Source organism: Heterodontus francisci, chromosome 18 (genome assembly GCF_036365525.1).
Source record: "Heterodontus francisci isolate sHetFra1 chromosome 18, sHetFra1.hap1, whole genome shotgun sequence".
NCBI lineage: Eukaryota > Metazoa > Chordata > Chondrichthyes > Heterodontiformes > Heterodontidae > Heterodontus > Heterodontus francisci.
In genome coordinates, this window is record NC_090388.1 from 23,671,016 (window position 1) to 23,686,472 (window position 15,457).

Consider the following 15,457-nt stretch of genomic DNA (forward strand, 5'->3'; position numbering starts at 1 on the left):
ATTCATTTTGTATAGAAGTTTAATGCTGTAGTAACCTTTCACAGCTCTTTTTATAACTTGTACTACAGTAGGAATTGGCAAGGCTCTAGGAAAGCAAGTATTAAAAACTGAAGGTTTCAACAAAATGGCAAAAATGTAGAGTCCAGTTAATGTAAGCACAATGTGCACTGCACAATCTGAATAACACTCACTGCAAAGAAGGACTTCAATAGTGATCTTGCTTTAAGAGACAATGCAAAGCAAGCAAGGCCAGGTTTCCATCAGACACCCATTTTGTGTAGGTGCAATACGTGCTGAGGCCAGAGCCTTGGCTGAAATCATAAAATTCAGTACAGGACCTGATTTGCAAAAATCTTTCATTTAATCAAGCTTGCACATGCCTGTAGCACAATTGTACTGCTCAACCTAAAATCACAATATGGAAAATTAGGTGAATCGCAAAAGTGGGGGCCAGGCTTTCGACTAGAAACCTTCAGTAATGAAACTCCATTACTGACAGACTGTTGGAAAATTCAAGGCTTATATGTGACCTGAGTGTGTATAATACTGTACTTGACAGTTATCTATTAGTCTCTTCGCATAGTAACTAATGAGGAACAATAACTGATACCATACGCTTGCTATAATGTGCAATAGCTACACTATCGCAGTCAGAGTTATAGCTACATCCTGCTTGCATTCATCTATCTTATTAGAAAGTTAAAGAGGTGTCTCCCATGTTAATGCAATATTTATTTGCCTGCATTCTTTATAGAGGCTTCAAGCTTAAGTTCTAAGAAAGTAATTTTGGTAACAAATTTCTTCTGTAGAATGACCTCATTCACAAAACCATTTGCAATCAAGCAGAAATTTCTCTGTCAGTTCTATTGGCATTGTGCTTTTTATTTGATCTTTGATCTTCTTACTCCCGCCTAGTAATTGTTTGTTTGTCCTGCTCCCTCTACTGGAGCCTTGGCTATACTGAATACCAAATTTATTTCCTGAAATGATTAATCATCCATGCAATACATGCCTGACTAACTCACCAAACCCTGTTTGGTGACTACCCAACTCTTGCTTTTGATTTTTCACATGTTTATAAATAAAGGCTACATAAATAATGTACAGATGAAATCATCATTGAAATTGCAGCATAACTGGAGGTCGTTCCGCCTATTGCACCTTTGCCAGTGCTAGCTCTTCAGCTACAGCTATTTAATCCCATTTCCCCACATCTTTTTATGTTTGTTTTTTTCAAATACTTATCCAATTACCAGTTAAATTATGCTGTAGTCTCTGCCTCGATGGTTTTTTTTCACATGACTCTCAAATCAAAACCACATACAATGCATTTACTGTGGCTCAGCCAACGTCTAGGACAAAACTAACATCACTCTCTTTTCTTTTGTTTCAGTGTCCCTGTGAATAAATCCAGAATTGTACTTGCCTTTTTATGGTCTTTTATATCTGCTTTCCTATCTTTCAAAATCTATGGCCTCAAGTCAATTGCGTAGCGCCTGTATTTTCGATGCCACAGGTGCCATTTCTGGTCCAAAATGGCAACTGTGCCATTTTGGGCAGGTCATCAGCATGGGCACTAGTACCATGCCCTGAAATTATGCAGAGTAGGCCAATTGTAACATGTGTCAGTGTGTAGCACTGATTTGGCACTAGTGGTGCAATTTTCGACCTCCACGCTCCAGGTAATATGCTAAACATGCACAGCTGAACATGCCTTCAGCAGCAGAAGGACGCCCCACCAGCGCTATTTGAGGGATCATCAACCATAAGAACAGCAGAAATAGGAGCAGGTGTAGGCCATTCAGGCCTTTTTTATTTGTTTATGGGGATGTGGGCATCGCTGGCCAGGCCAGTATTTATTGCCCATCCCCAATTACCCTTGAGAAGGTGGTGGTGAGCTGCCTTCTTGAACAGCTGCAGTCCATGTGGGGTAGGTACACCCACAGTCCTATTAGGAAGGGAGTTCCAGGATTTTGACCCAGTGACAGTGAAGTAACGGTGATATAGTTCCAAGTCAGGATGGTGTGTGACTTGGAGGGGAACTTGCAGGTGATGATGTTCCCATGCATCTGCTGCCCTTGTCCTTCTAGGTGGTAGAGGTTACGGGTTTAGAAAGTGCTGTCGAAGGAGCCTTGTTGCGTTGCTACAGTGCATCTTGTAGATGGTACACACTGCTGCCACTGTGCGTCGGTGGTGGAGGGAGTGAATGTTTGTGGATGGGGTGCCAATCAAGCTGGCTGCTTTGTCCTGGATGGTGTTGAACTTCTTGAGTGTTGTTGGAGCTGCACCCATCCAGGCGAGTGGAGAGAATTCCATCACACTCCTAACTTGTGCCTTGTAGATGGTGGACAGGCTTTGGGGAGTCAGGAGGTGAGTTACTCAGTGCAGGATTCCTAGCTTCTGACCTGCTCTTGTAGCCACACTATTTATATGGCTACTCCAGTTCAGTTTCTGGTCAATGGTAACCCCAGGATGTTGATAGTGGGGTATTCATCAATCATAATGCCATTGAATGTCAAGGGGAGATTGTTTGATTCTCTCTTGTTTGAGATGGTCATTGCTTGGCACTTGTGTGGCACAAATGTTACTTGCCACTTATCAGCCCAAACCTGGATATTGTCCAGGTCTTGCTGCATTTCTACATGGACTGCTTCAATATCTGAGGAGTTGCGAATGGTGCTGAGCATTGTGCAATCATCAGTGAACATCCCCACTTCTGACCTTATGATTGAAGGAAGGCCATTGATGAAGCAGCTGAAGATGGTTGGGCCTAGGTCACTATCCTGAGGAACTCCTGCAGTGATATCCTGGAGCTCAGATGATTAACCTCCAACAACCACAACCATCTTCCTTTGCGCTAGGCATGACTCCAAACAGCGGAGAGTTTTCCTCCTGATTCCCATTGACTCCAGTTTTGTTAGGGCTCCTTGATGCCATTCTCGGTCAAATGCTGCCTTGATGTCAAGGGCAGTCACTCTCACCTCACCTCTAGAGTTCAGCTCTTTTGTCCATGTAATGCCGTCAGGGGCTGAGTGACGCTGGCGGCACCCAAACTGAGCGTCACTGAGCAGGTTATTGCGAAGCAAGTGCCACTTGATAGCACTGTTGACACCTTCCATCACTTTACTGATGATTGAGAGTAGAACAATGGGGCGGTAATTGGCTGGGTTGGATTTGTCCTGCTTTTTGTGTATAGGACATACCTGGGCAATTTTCTACATTGCTGGGGAGATGCCAGTGTTGTAGCTATACTGGAACAGCTTAGCTAGGGGCGTGGCATGTTCTGGAGCACAGGTCTTCAGTACTATTGCCGGAATGTTGTCAGGGCCCATAGCATTCAGTTGTTTCTTGATATCACGCGGAGTGAATCGAATTGGCTGAAGACTGGCATCTGTGATGCTGAGAACCTCAGGAGGAGGCTGAGATGGATCATCAACTCGGCACTTCTGGCTGTAGATTACTGCAAATGCTTCATCCTTATCTTTTGCACTGATGGGCTGGGCTCCCCCATCATTGACGGTGGGGATATTTCTGGAACCACCTCCTCCAGTTAGTTGTTTAATTGTCCACCACCATTTACAACTGAATGTGGCAGCACTGCAGAGCTTGGATCTGATCCATTGGCTATGGGATCGCTTAGCTCTATTGCATGCTGCTTACGCTGTTTGGCATGCATGCAGTTCTAGGTTGTAGCTTCACCAGGTTGACACCTCATTTTGAGGTATGCCTGGTGCTGCTCCTGGCATGCCCTTCTGCACTCTTCATTGAACCAGGGTTGATCCCCTGGCTTGATGGTAATGGTAGATTGGGGGATATGCCAGGCCATGAGGTTACAGATTGTGATTGAGTACAGTTCTGCTGCTGCTGATGGCCCACAGCGCCTCAAGGATGCCCAGTTTTGCATTGCTTGATCTATTCGAAATCTATCCCATTTAGCACAGTGGTAGCGATGATGGAGAGTATCATCAATGTGAAGACGTGAAGGACTTTGTGGTGGTCACTCCGACCAATACTGTCATGGACAGATGTATCTGCGGCAGGTAAATTGGTGAGGACGAGGTCGAGTATGTTTTTCCCTCTTGTTGGTTCCCTCACCATCTGCCGCAAACCCAGTCTAGCAGCTATGTCCTTTTAGGACTCTGCCAGCTCAGTTAGTAGTGGTGTTACTGAGCCACACTTGGAGATGGACATTGAAGTCCCCCACCCAGATTACATTCTGCGCCCTTGCCACCCTCAATGCTTCCTCCAAGTGCTGTTCAGTAGTTTCACTGTTCAACACTGTACCATTCTACAAATTTAACTATGCTTGCACTGTAATTAGGTTCAATCACCAATATGGAGAAATGTCTCATTATAATATATTAGTACCAACATTTTTTAAAATCACAACTTTATTCCTTTAGAAATCACCCGAGTTTGATATTCTATAACATAGATTCTATTTATCGTTCAACTTTAATGAACATGCAAAAATGACAAACAAGAAAAAACCAACTGGTCCAACAAGCCTGCCCTACGGTCATGATGGCTGAAATATGATGACTATACGCTTCCTATCACACACCCAACCACCAGCGCACACAGCCATGTAAACGCTGATTTGACACCACCAATGCCATTTTGGAGCTCAATGCTCTAGCCGACGCCTTCTCTTAATATTGCACAGCTGAACGGGCGTTCAGCAGCAGGAAAGAGTTCTCCCACCAGCACTATTTAAAGTGATCATCAACTACTTTCAGGTTAGGTTCGTTGTTGTTTGATTTTTATTGGCTGTTGCTGAGTTTGCAAAATCTTTCGGTGCTTTACACCGTTGCTTAAAGTTGCTGAAGTCTAAAGGGAGTGCAACAGGCGCTGAAGGCAATGGTCCTGACTTCAAGAGTTCTGGACAAAACACTTTACCTAGACATGGGTGCAGTAGTTTGTATCTACCTTGGATTACAGCATGACAGGGAGAATGAGCAGAGGCGGTACAGGACAGGCTCTCGGCGACAACGATCATAGTTGATAGAATTTCATTTTCAGTTTGAAGGGGAGAAGTGCGAGTAAAAGACTAATATTTTAAACCTAAATAAAGGTCATTACAAGGGTATGAAGGCAGGGCTAGCTAAAGTGAACTGGGAAACTAGGTTAAAAGGTAGGACAGCAGAGATGTAGTGGCAGCCTTTTAAGAAGATATTTAACAATTTTCAGCAAAGATTTATCCCAGTGAGAAAGAAAGATAAAAGCAAAATACTGCAGATGCTGGAAATCTGAAATAAAAACAAGAAACGCTGGAAATACTCTAGGTCTGGCAGCATCTGTGGAGAGAGAAGCAGAGTTAACGTTTCAGGTCAGTGACCCTTCTTCAGAAGGGTCACTGATCTGAAACATTAACTCTGCTTCTCTCTCCACAGATGCTGCCAGACCTGCTGAGAAAGAAAGATCCTTTGCGAAGGATGCATCATCCATGGCTAAATAAGGACATTAAGGATAGAATCAAATTAAAAGAAACACTGTACAAATCTGCAAAGATTATTGGTAGGTCAGAAAATTGGACAGATTTTAAGAACTAGCAAAGAATGATGAAAAAAATTGAGAGAGAAAGTAAAGCATGAGCGAAAACTAGCTAGTAATATAAAAACAGTTAGTAAGAGTTTCTACAAGTATTCAAATAGGAAAAGAGTAACTAAAGCTCATGTTGGTCCTCTAGAGAGTGAGTCCGGGGAATTGATAATGGAAAACAAAATACTTTATATTCTGGAAGGGTGCTAGCGGATTGGAAAATAACAAATGTAACACCGTTATTCAAGAAAGGAGGGAGACAGAAAGCAAGAAACTATAGGTCAGTTAGCCTAACATCGTTTGTAGGGAAATTACTAGAATCCATTATGAAGGAGGTTATAGCAAGATACTTGGAAAATCATAATCGGACAGAATCAACATGGTTTTGTGAAAGGGAGATTGTGTTTAAATAATTTATTAGATTTCTTCGAGGAAATATCAAGCAGGGTGGATAGAGGGGAACCTGTAGATGTGGTGCATTTAGATGTCCAAAAGGCATTTGATAAGGTGCCACATCAAAGGGCGGCACAGTGGCGCAGTGGTTAGCACCGCAGCCTCACAGCTCCAGGGACCCGGGTTCGATTCCGGGTACTGCCTGTGTGGAGTTTGCAAGTTCTCCCTGTGTCTGCGTGGGTTTTCTCCGGGTGCTCCGGTTTCCTCCCACAGCCAAAGACTTGCAGGTTGATAGGTAAATTGGCCATTATAAATTGTCACTAGTATAGGTAGGTGGTAGGGAAATATAGGAACAGGTAGAAACAGTTTGGTAGGAATATGGGATTAGTGTAGGATTAATATAAATGGGTGGTTGATGTTCGGCACAGACTCGGTGGGCCGAAGGGCCTGTTTCAGTGCTGTATCTCTAATCTAAAAAAAAAGGTTACCATACAAGATAAGAGCACGTGGTTAGGGGGTAACATACTAGCATGGATAAAGGACTGTTTAGATAACAGGAAGCAGAGAGTAGGGATAAATGGGTCTTTTTCAGGTTGGCAAGATGCAGTTAGTGGAGTGCCACAGGGATCAGTGCTGGGGTCTCTACTATTTATGAATTATATAAATGACTTGGATGAAGGGACCGAATGTATGGTAGCTAAATTTGCCGATGACACTAAGATAGGAAGGAAAGTAAGTTATCAAGAATATAGATAGGTTAAGTGAGTGGGCAAAAATTTGGCAGATGGAGTATGATGTGGGAAAATGTGAACTTGTCTACTTTGGCAGGAAGAATAGATGGGCGGTGTACTATTTAAATGGAGAGAGGTTACAGAACTCAATGGTACAGAGGGATCTGGGTGTCCTGGTACATGAATCACAAAAGGTTAATATGCAGGTACAGCAAGTGATTAGGAAGGCAAATGGCATGTTGGCATTTATTGCAAGGGGAATCAAGTATAAAAGTTGGGACATTTTTCTGCAGTTGTACTGGACCTTGGTGAGATCACATTTGGACTACTGTGTACAGTTTTGGTTGGATAGATTTCTGGAAACTAATGACATCAAGGGATATGGAGATAGCGTGAGAAAGTGCCATTGAGGCAGACGATCAGCCATGATCTAATTGAACGGCAGAGTTGGTTCAAAGGGCTGAATGGCCTACTCCTGCTCATATGTTCCTGTAAGCAGTTCAGACTAATTCTGGGGATGAAGGGCTTATCTTATGAAGAAAGGTTAAACAGGTTGGGCCTATACTCATTGGAATTTAGAAGAATGACAATTGTTCTTATTGAAACTTATAAGATCCTAAGTGGATTTCCTCCTGTGGGGAAACTAGAACTAGGAGACACATGTTACGACCAAGGCAGGAGGAGTGCACTGTTAATTCAGTCCCACTTCTCCACAAGTTACAGCATATCAATAAATTTTCCCACTTACTGAAACGGCCAATTAGATACTCTATTTGTCCCCAGAATAAAGCACACATCCAGCTTTCTTTAATCAACAACAAAATTAACCGTTTATTATAAAACCAAGTCTTAACCAATATGAAGTAAATCTATATACGAATTGAGATATTAAAGCTCCTTATTTTCCCTAGCTCTCATGCATACACACATACATCCAAAAACTGGTTAACTGAGAAAAAAAAGGGATTTTGGTATACAGCTGTTTCAAAGGCACAGTGGCGCAGTGGTTAGCACCGCAGCCTCACAGCTCCAGCGACCCGGGTTCAATTCTGGGTACTGCCTGTGTGGAGTTTGCAAGTTCTCCCTGTGTCTGCGTGGGTTTCCTCCGGGTGCTCCGGTTTCCTCCCACATGCCAAAGACTTGCAGGTTGATAGGTAAATTGGCCATTATAAATTGGCCCTAGTATAGGTAGGTGGTAGGGAAATATAGGGACAGGTGGGGATGTGGTAGGAATATGGAATTAGTGTAGGATTAGTATAAATGGGTGGTTGATGGTCGGCACAGACTCGGTGGGCCGAAGGGCCTGTTTCAGTGCTGTATCTCTAAACTAAACTAAAACTAAACTTATTGAATGAAAGGAATAATAAAAAAAACTTAGACTGACATGATCTGGAATCGGTTTGGTGAGGTGTCTCAAAGTTGAATAGTTGGATGCCACTGGAAGTCTTTCCAGGCGAGGTTGATGAACAGTCTGTGATGGGTAGGTGTTCAAAGAACTTCAACAGTAGAAGCCTTCACATAGGTTTTCCATCAGGGGTGTAGCAACAGGTGTCCGTTCTCACATTCGATGCAAAAGTCCTTTTTCTTTTTAAAGATGCAAGATTTCTGCAAATTCAGGGTTTCTTCGAAAATGCAGGAGTCAACGGTTCCACTTCACACAAGCTTTTGCTTTTCAAGAGCAAGGATTCTTTCCAGAGAGGTAATACTTTTCTGGTTCTTCTTCTGATCTCCAGGCAGGTCAAAATCAAATTCCAATTGCCTGCTTTTGTCCAAACCCACTGGCTTTTAAAGTTCAAAAATGAAACCAAAACCTTCCAGAGGTAAGTCACATGCCAAATCATAAATTCTCTTGTCACAACAGAAGGTAGTTCTTAGGTCAAACCCCCTGCTGGTTTCCTTGAAATTGCCTGCTTTCCAGTCCTTTCTTTTTTTTTAGATTAGAGATACAGCACTGAAACAGGCCCTTCGGCCCACCGAGTCTGTGCCGAACATCAACCACCCATTTATACTGATCCTATATTCCTACCAAACATCCCCACCTGTCCCTATATTTCCCTACTACCTACCTATACTAGTGACAATCTATAATGGCCAATTTACCTATCAACCTGCAAGTCTTTTGGCTTGTGGGAGGAAACCGGAGCACCCGGAGAAAACCCACGCAGACACAGGGAGAACTTGCAAACTCCACACAGGCAGTACCCGGAATCGAACCCGGGTGCCTGGAGCTGTGAGGCTGCGGTGCTAACCACTGCGCCACTGTGCTGTTGAACTTCATTTCAAAAACATCCATAGAATTCAGCTATCGTCAGATGTCTTGACGACAACTGAAATCCTTTTCAGTTTTAAAAAATATAGAATCCCAAGTTTTAATACAAAAAAAGGAAATCCTCATAACACACAGTTTAAGAATAAGAGGTCCCCCTTTTAAGACAGAGATGAGTAGAATTTATTTTTCTCAAAGGGTCATTAGTCTGTGGAGTTCTCTTCCCCAGAAAGTAGTGGAGACTGGATAATTTAATTTATTCAAGGCTGAGTTAAATAGATTTTTGATAGACAAGCGAGTTAAGCTTATGGGGCAGACAGGAAAGTGGAGTTGAGACCACGAATGGTGGAGCAGGCTCGAAGGGCCGAATGGCCTATTCTTGCTCCGAAGTCCTATGCTCCTAGGACAAGCTGCTGGAAGAGGGATGAGGAGAGGGAGGAGGAGAAGGGCTCTTAATGGGGCATGCAGGGAGTAATTCTCCAATTCAACTGCTATGAGGAACAGTGTGTCAGGTGCCTGCATTTCACTTAGGAGATGCTCACTGAAATCTGCTACTTTCTGCAGTCACAACTGCAGCTTCAGAACAGGGCATTGCCAATGGCTGTGAAAGCGTCTGTGGCTTTGTGTCTGCCTCATGTCGGGCTGGAGCAGTCGATATTTGTAACATCTCCCAGTTCACCATCCACTGTTGCATAAGGGAGATCAAGGAGGCTTTGTATTTCAAGAGAGTTGAATACATTTTATTCTCTTACTAGAAAGAAGCAGGTGGAGGAGTGAGAGCACAGCTTCACAAGGACTGCTGGCTTCCCTATGGTGCAGAGTGCCATTGCCTCCACACACGTTGGATGCCGCATGTGAAATCTGAAATGTACGACAACCAGAAAGGTTTCCACTCCCTGAACATGCAGCTGGTGTGGGGCCATATTCTGCACATCATACTGGTCAACGTCCGATATCCTGGCAGCTGTCATGAAGGCTTCATTCTACACGGTCTGCTGTACCATCTGCATTTGAGCCACCACGACAAACCAGAGGGTGCCTACTGGGTGACGAGGACTGTCTTTTGACAGCGTTGCTCCTGATTCTGGTGTACAATGCACGTACACATGGGCAGCATGTATATAACAAAAGTCATGCTGTCTGGACCACTCTGGGGGAGCCCTGCAGGATTCGACAGAGAGCATTCCAAGGCCTGTTGCATACTGCACAACCTCACCATCATGAGGGTGCTGCCCTTGCCACCAGATATAGGGTGGGAGGAGGAGACCAACACATTCCCTTTCTGGATGACTCATCTGATTCTGATATCCGTGAATGCAACCACAATTCCCCATTCACCAACCGTCCGATACCTTACCTTCCCTCTGTTACTGGCCTTCACAGCATCCTCTTAGCTACAATGCTGAAATAAAAGCCACCAGAAAATAAACATTCCAAACTAAATTTATAAATCCAGGCATCCAATATTTCATACAAAAGTCAACTAATTGCCCTTGTGCATTCTCTTAGTGCCTATCCTCGTGCTCCAGCTTGGTGCTACCCCAGTGGCTGCAGCATGACTGGGAAAGCTGCTAACTTTCACTGGGAGATACTGTAAGGGAAAACTGTAGATGGCCTTGCAGGATGCGCTCGAGCAACTCTGGCTCTAGAAGGCCTGGTGTGGGACTGCACGATTTGGTATGGGTAGCAGCAGTCTTGACTGGCTGGCTGATGGGCAACAGCAAGAGCACTGGTGAAGTGGCAGTGGCGAGCGGACAAATGCTGTAAGCCACTGCCACGCTCCCAGAAGAGATTGGTGGTTTACTATGTTACCCTGAAAGCCCCTTTGCACACTAACATCCTCAGTTGTGATGACATGAGTCTAAGCTTGAGTGGCAGTAGGTTGAGTGTCTTCTGATTGTGTTGCAATGGAAGCCGAGACATCAGCCATCAGATGCTGCATCGTGGATGGATCCACGAGTGTTCGCACAGAGCTGGCCACCACTTTCACATTGAGAAGAAAGAGCTCCAAACTCTGTGCAAAGCCCTGTGCCAAGTTGGTGCCAGACTCCTCCATGACCCTTGACTTCGACCGCAGGCTTTTTGGCAGACCTGGCAATGCACCAAGCATCTCATTGTGTATGCTCATCAGCCTTTTTCTTTAAACCACCCCATCTATGTCCTTTATTTGAATCCTTTGCAGCAGAACTCGTGCTCGACTATGTTTCTTCTTCATCACAGTCTTCCTGCTCTTCCACCTCTTGCTTTTCCACCATTGCTTGGCCAGGTTTCAGTTCTTGGGTATTCTGAAAGGAGAAAGGCACAAGGGTAGTGTTGTCGTGGGGAAGTTGGTCAGGTGGGGTGAGGGTGGGGAAGCAAGAGATACAGCATGTTGACATCATCTGCAGCTTGTAAATCAGAAAAAAATTGTGGGATGAGCGGGAAGTGGGATGTGAGAAGGTAGATTAGGTGTGGGCATACCTTCAATGGTTTCAGACCTGCCACTGGCCACAGCCTGATTTATGGCTGCTCCAGTAATCGCGAGCACCATCTACTTTACTGGGGTTAAGGACATGCCTGCTCCCCATCCGGGAGGTGTTGCTACCTTTTGTTTTGCACCACCTTGTCCTGCAAGAGTGTAGTGCAATTTGCTTGGTTGATGTTTGAATAGCTGGCAGCATGCGCAAGATGCGAGATGTGGTTGTGAGGCTTGAAGGTATGAAAGTTGGTTATGAGTAGTGATTGCTAGAGATTGTTGGTTGATGAATAATAGGCGTGTGATGAATTATTCAGTTTCTAAGACTTGTGGTTTAGTAGGTAGGATATGGCATTTGAAGATCCATTCACTGACCTTGACCACTCATGTGAGGTCATTAAACTTCTTGCGGTACTGCATCCAGGTCCTTGGGGTTTGACTGCTGATATTGATTGCAAAGGCAATCTTCTCCCACTGCCTTCGCAATGTCTGTCTAGAGGGCCTCCTGCCCACTATGGAGAGGACATCTCTCCTCCTGTCCACCTCCTGTACCGAGACCTCCAGTGCAGTATCTGAGCACGTTGGAGCATGCTCTCTCCCCTGTTTCATCATTAGCCAGTCTAATTGCAATTCAGACTCTCTTCCCCGGCCACTCTCAGCAGCTGCTGCAGCCAGAATGGACCTTCCCTTTAAAAGGTGCAGGCTGGCTTGAAGTAGTCTCTCATGAACTTGGGCCCCCTGTTCCCTCAACAGCGTATTTAGCGCTGGGCTGCATGCTTGAATCATTTAAATGAACAGACAGCATGAAGTTTGCACACTGCCTGCATCGGAAGCAACAGGTGTGGGTTAATCAAGCATCACAAACCCCACACCCATTTTCGGGGGCTATCCAATTTTTCCCCCAAATTACAGTTGTCCTACATACTTTACATGGCAAATGTTATCATATATGCCAATGCCAAAAAAGATCCAAATAGCTAAAAACCTGTGCAACATATTCTATATCGTAATGACATTTTACTATGAAGTGGGAGAGGGAACTGAGTACAAAGCAATAATCCTATTTTGGGGCTCGACCCCCTGTAAAGGTGTCAACTCACTGGAATGATTTACTTATAAGGTGTGCAAATTATTTTATGCTTTATTGAATACAGCTAGCTAGTGATTGCAAACTGGACTGGTGGCCTTGTGCTCAAGGACAGTTAAGAAAATGTCACTGGAACAAGATAGCATTATACAATTGTGTTTTAAAACATTTCTATTCAAACTCATCTTCCTTTTCTACATGTTATAATGTTGAAGCAATTTAATCAGACTGATTTTCTTTATATGATTGCAAGAATCATAAACAGCTTGTAAGCTGTTGAAGAAAATATTTGAAATGTTTGTGAATATTTATCCATATATAAAAATGCTAACAGCATGTATGTGTTCCAATATGCTGAATTCCAAGGTTTATTCTTCATTCTTTGAGGCAAATATCAGTAATAAAAGCACATAATGTGCTTTGTAAAACTGTGAGTGCTGGCAATGATCACTAGTGCTGATAATAAAAGTTCCATTCAGTCAGATGTTGTTTTCCATTATCTTTTGATGATATTGTCAAGGATTTTTACTTGACTGGTTAAGTTCTGGCATAAATTTCCTGCATTGTGCAGTCAAAACATCTGACAGCTGTCTGCAGTCTGTGTGATAAAAAGAAATGCAAAGTCACATTACACAAAATTGGAGATTCTTTTGACAGCTCTCTTATTAGTGTACTTCCTATAGTTTTCATGAAAGTATTTCATTCCATTGATCCTAGACCACAGGAATATTTTAGGTGTTTGATTGCACCTGCCCAAGAGACACTTGTAGCAGCACTGTTTATATTTAAAATATTTTTGAGCAGTAATTGTCCGTGGGCTGTTTGTCTTTTGCAGAGTTTTCTGGAAATCATTAGCAAATTCAAGTAGAAAAGAATTCAGAAAATGATAAATATATATCCTTATTTGATTTTTTAAAAAAAACAAGTTAGAAGCATTTTCAGATAATGCCAAAAGATAGCAAGAATACCAAACTTATTGAAACAGAGCAGAAGTATCTTCGTTTAACTCTTAAATCAATGATGCTATTGATTTAGAGAACCTCCATTTGCAGTTATCATCTGGGACCATATTTACTATCTTTATCATGACATCTTAATTCTTGGATAGATATTCCAGCTTTTCAAGCCAATCATACACATCAAAGTGGTTTTTCTCTGCTTTTAAACATCTTAGATCTCATATTCCTGAACAATTGGTCCTGCTTATTTCTACAAGAAAATCAGAATCTTTACTGTTACTGAGCCTAAGGCTGAACTTTTCCTTTCTCTATGAAACTGTTTCAGCATCTAAAAGGGACTGAATTGTCAGAGAGACAGTTACATTTGGTAATTCCATAGCCTGAGATAAAGCCTAATGGATACACTATAAGCATGGGAAAGCTATTGAAAATACTGAAGTGAACAAAAATGGTATTAAATCTATTAACAGTAAATTCACCTTATACAGCATTTGTTTAAATTCTGCATTGCGCAGGAATTTTATTAATTTCCTGCACCAGGAACTACTGTGGCTGCCCATCAGGAAATGTGGTATATAACTGGATCACATGTTTTGTGCCTTATTTTGTTTGCTTAATTCATAAACTTCTATGAAAATTTTTTTTTTTATACAGGCTTACTTAGATTTGCCAAATACACAAAAAAGCATTTTGTTACAAATCAATAATTCATTTTTCAGAGTTGGATAGGCTGTGAAATGCTTCTTTGTAGAAATACTTTTCAGGATATTTCTGGAGTCAGAATAATGTAATTGATATTCCACCAAACTTGACATTAAATCAAAACCAGCATCGAAGACGTTCTAGTATTAAATCCTATTTTTCTGCATTTTTAAAATTGAGACCTCAATTGCTGAATGTTTTTATCGTAATTGTAAGTTAACATAGCTCATTGCAAATAGCCCAGTGTAATTGTTGTATCATGGATTAACACAATATCCACTTCATTCTTCTCTCCTAGAGATCTCAGCATGAACAACATCACTGAGCTGCCCCAAAATGGCCTTTTTAATATCCACTTCCTAGAGGAGTTGTGAGTATTACTCTTAGTCTTAAATGGAATATATGTATCACACATGGTTACAAGGAATAAAAATGGTTGTCTTGGGATAATGATTGGTGTTTAGAAACTGAAGCAAAGTCACTTGAAACAAGTAATGCTGCACAGCAATGACTAATAGTAAATCAATAATTGTTGTTGGCATCCTTCCATCTACTGAAGATGATGGACACGCAGCAAACAATCCATTTGGGTGGGGCGTCTTCTCTTGGTGCACCTTTGTTGATGGCTGTGAAGGCCACTTCTGAGAGGCAGGTTCTGCCACATGTGAACCTGCATCAATTGGCAGCGAGTTGTTTTTGACGTTGGTGCATGTTGTCAAGCTGCTGTGGCCAGTGGTCTTCGTGGTAATGCACACCAGTCCACAGGATGTGTCGCCATTTCCCTCTTTCACCAGCTAGTGACTTCCAGGTGTGATAGTCGACATTTAGGACCTTCATGTCACGCTGGCAAGCATCCTTGAAGCAGAGCTTTGGGAAGCCCACTGGTCTTTTGGCCCTGGTTACTTCACCATACAAAAGGTCCTTGGGAATGTGACCATCTTCCATCCTGCGGCCGTGTCCGATCCACTGAAGCCGCCTTTGTTTCATTAGCACCAACACACTTGAGAGCTCTGCCTTTGAGAGGAATACCGCATTTGTAATTTTGTCCTATTCCTATAATACACCTCAGATAGTGAAGATGGAAATGATTGAGTTTATTGGATTATTGAGTAAATCAATAATTCAAATGAAAATGGGATATGGGGATTGTGCGGGGAAAGGGGAGGTGAGGTAAAAGATCATCCATGATCTTACTGAATGGTAGTGCAGGCTCAAGGGGCCTCAACTCCTGCTCCTATTTCTTATGTTAAAATAATCCATTATAAACAATTAAGACCATTCTTCATTACAAATGATTTATTAAACTTTACCCAAATATTTGTC

The 15,457-nt window shown here is 42.7% G+C and overlaps 1 protein-coding gene across 1 annotated transcript in view; it reads left to right on the forward strand.

Annotated features, from left to right (window-relative positions):
* Positions 1–15,457, forward strand: part of LOC137379339 (leucine-rich repeat-containing G-protein coupled receptor 5-like) — a 131,746-nt gene that overhangs the window by 29,748 nt on the left and 86,541 nt on the right. The window contains exon 2 of the mRNA XM_068050048.1: positions 14,433–14,504. Coding sequence (XP_067906149.1) covers positions 14,433–14,504 — 72 coding nt within the window. The remainder of the gene's footprint in view (positions 1–14,432; positions 14,505–15,457) is intronic.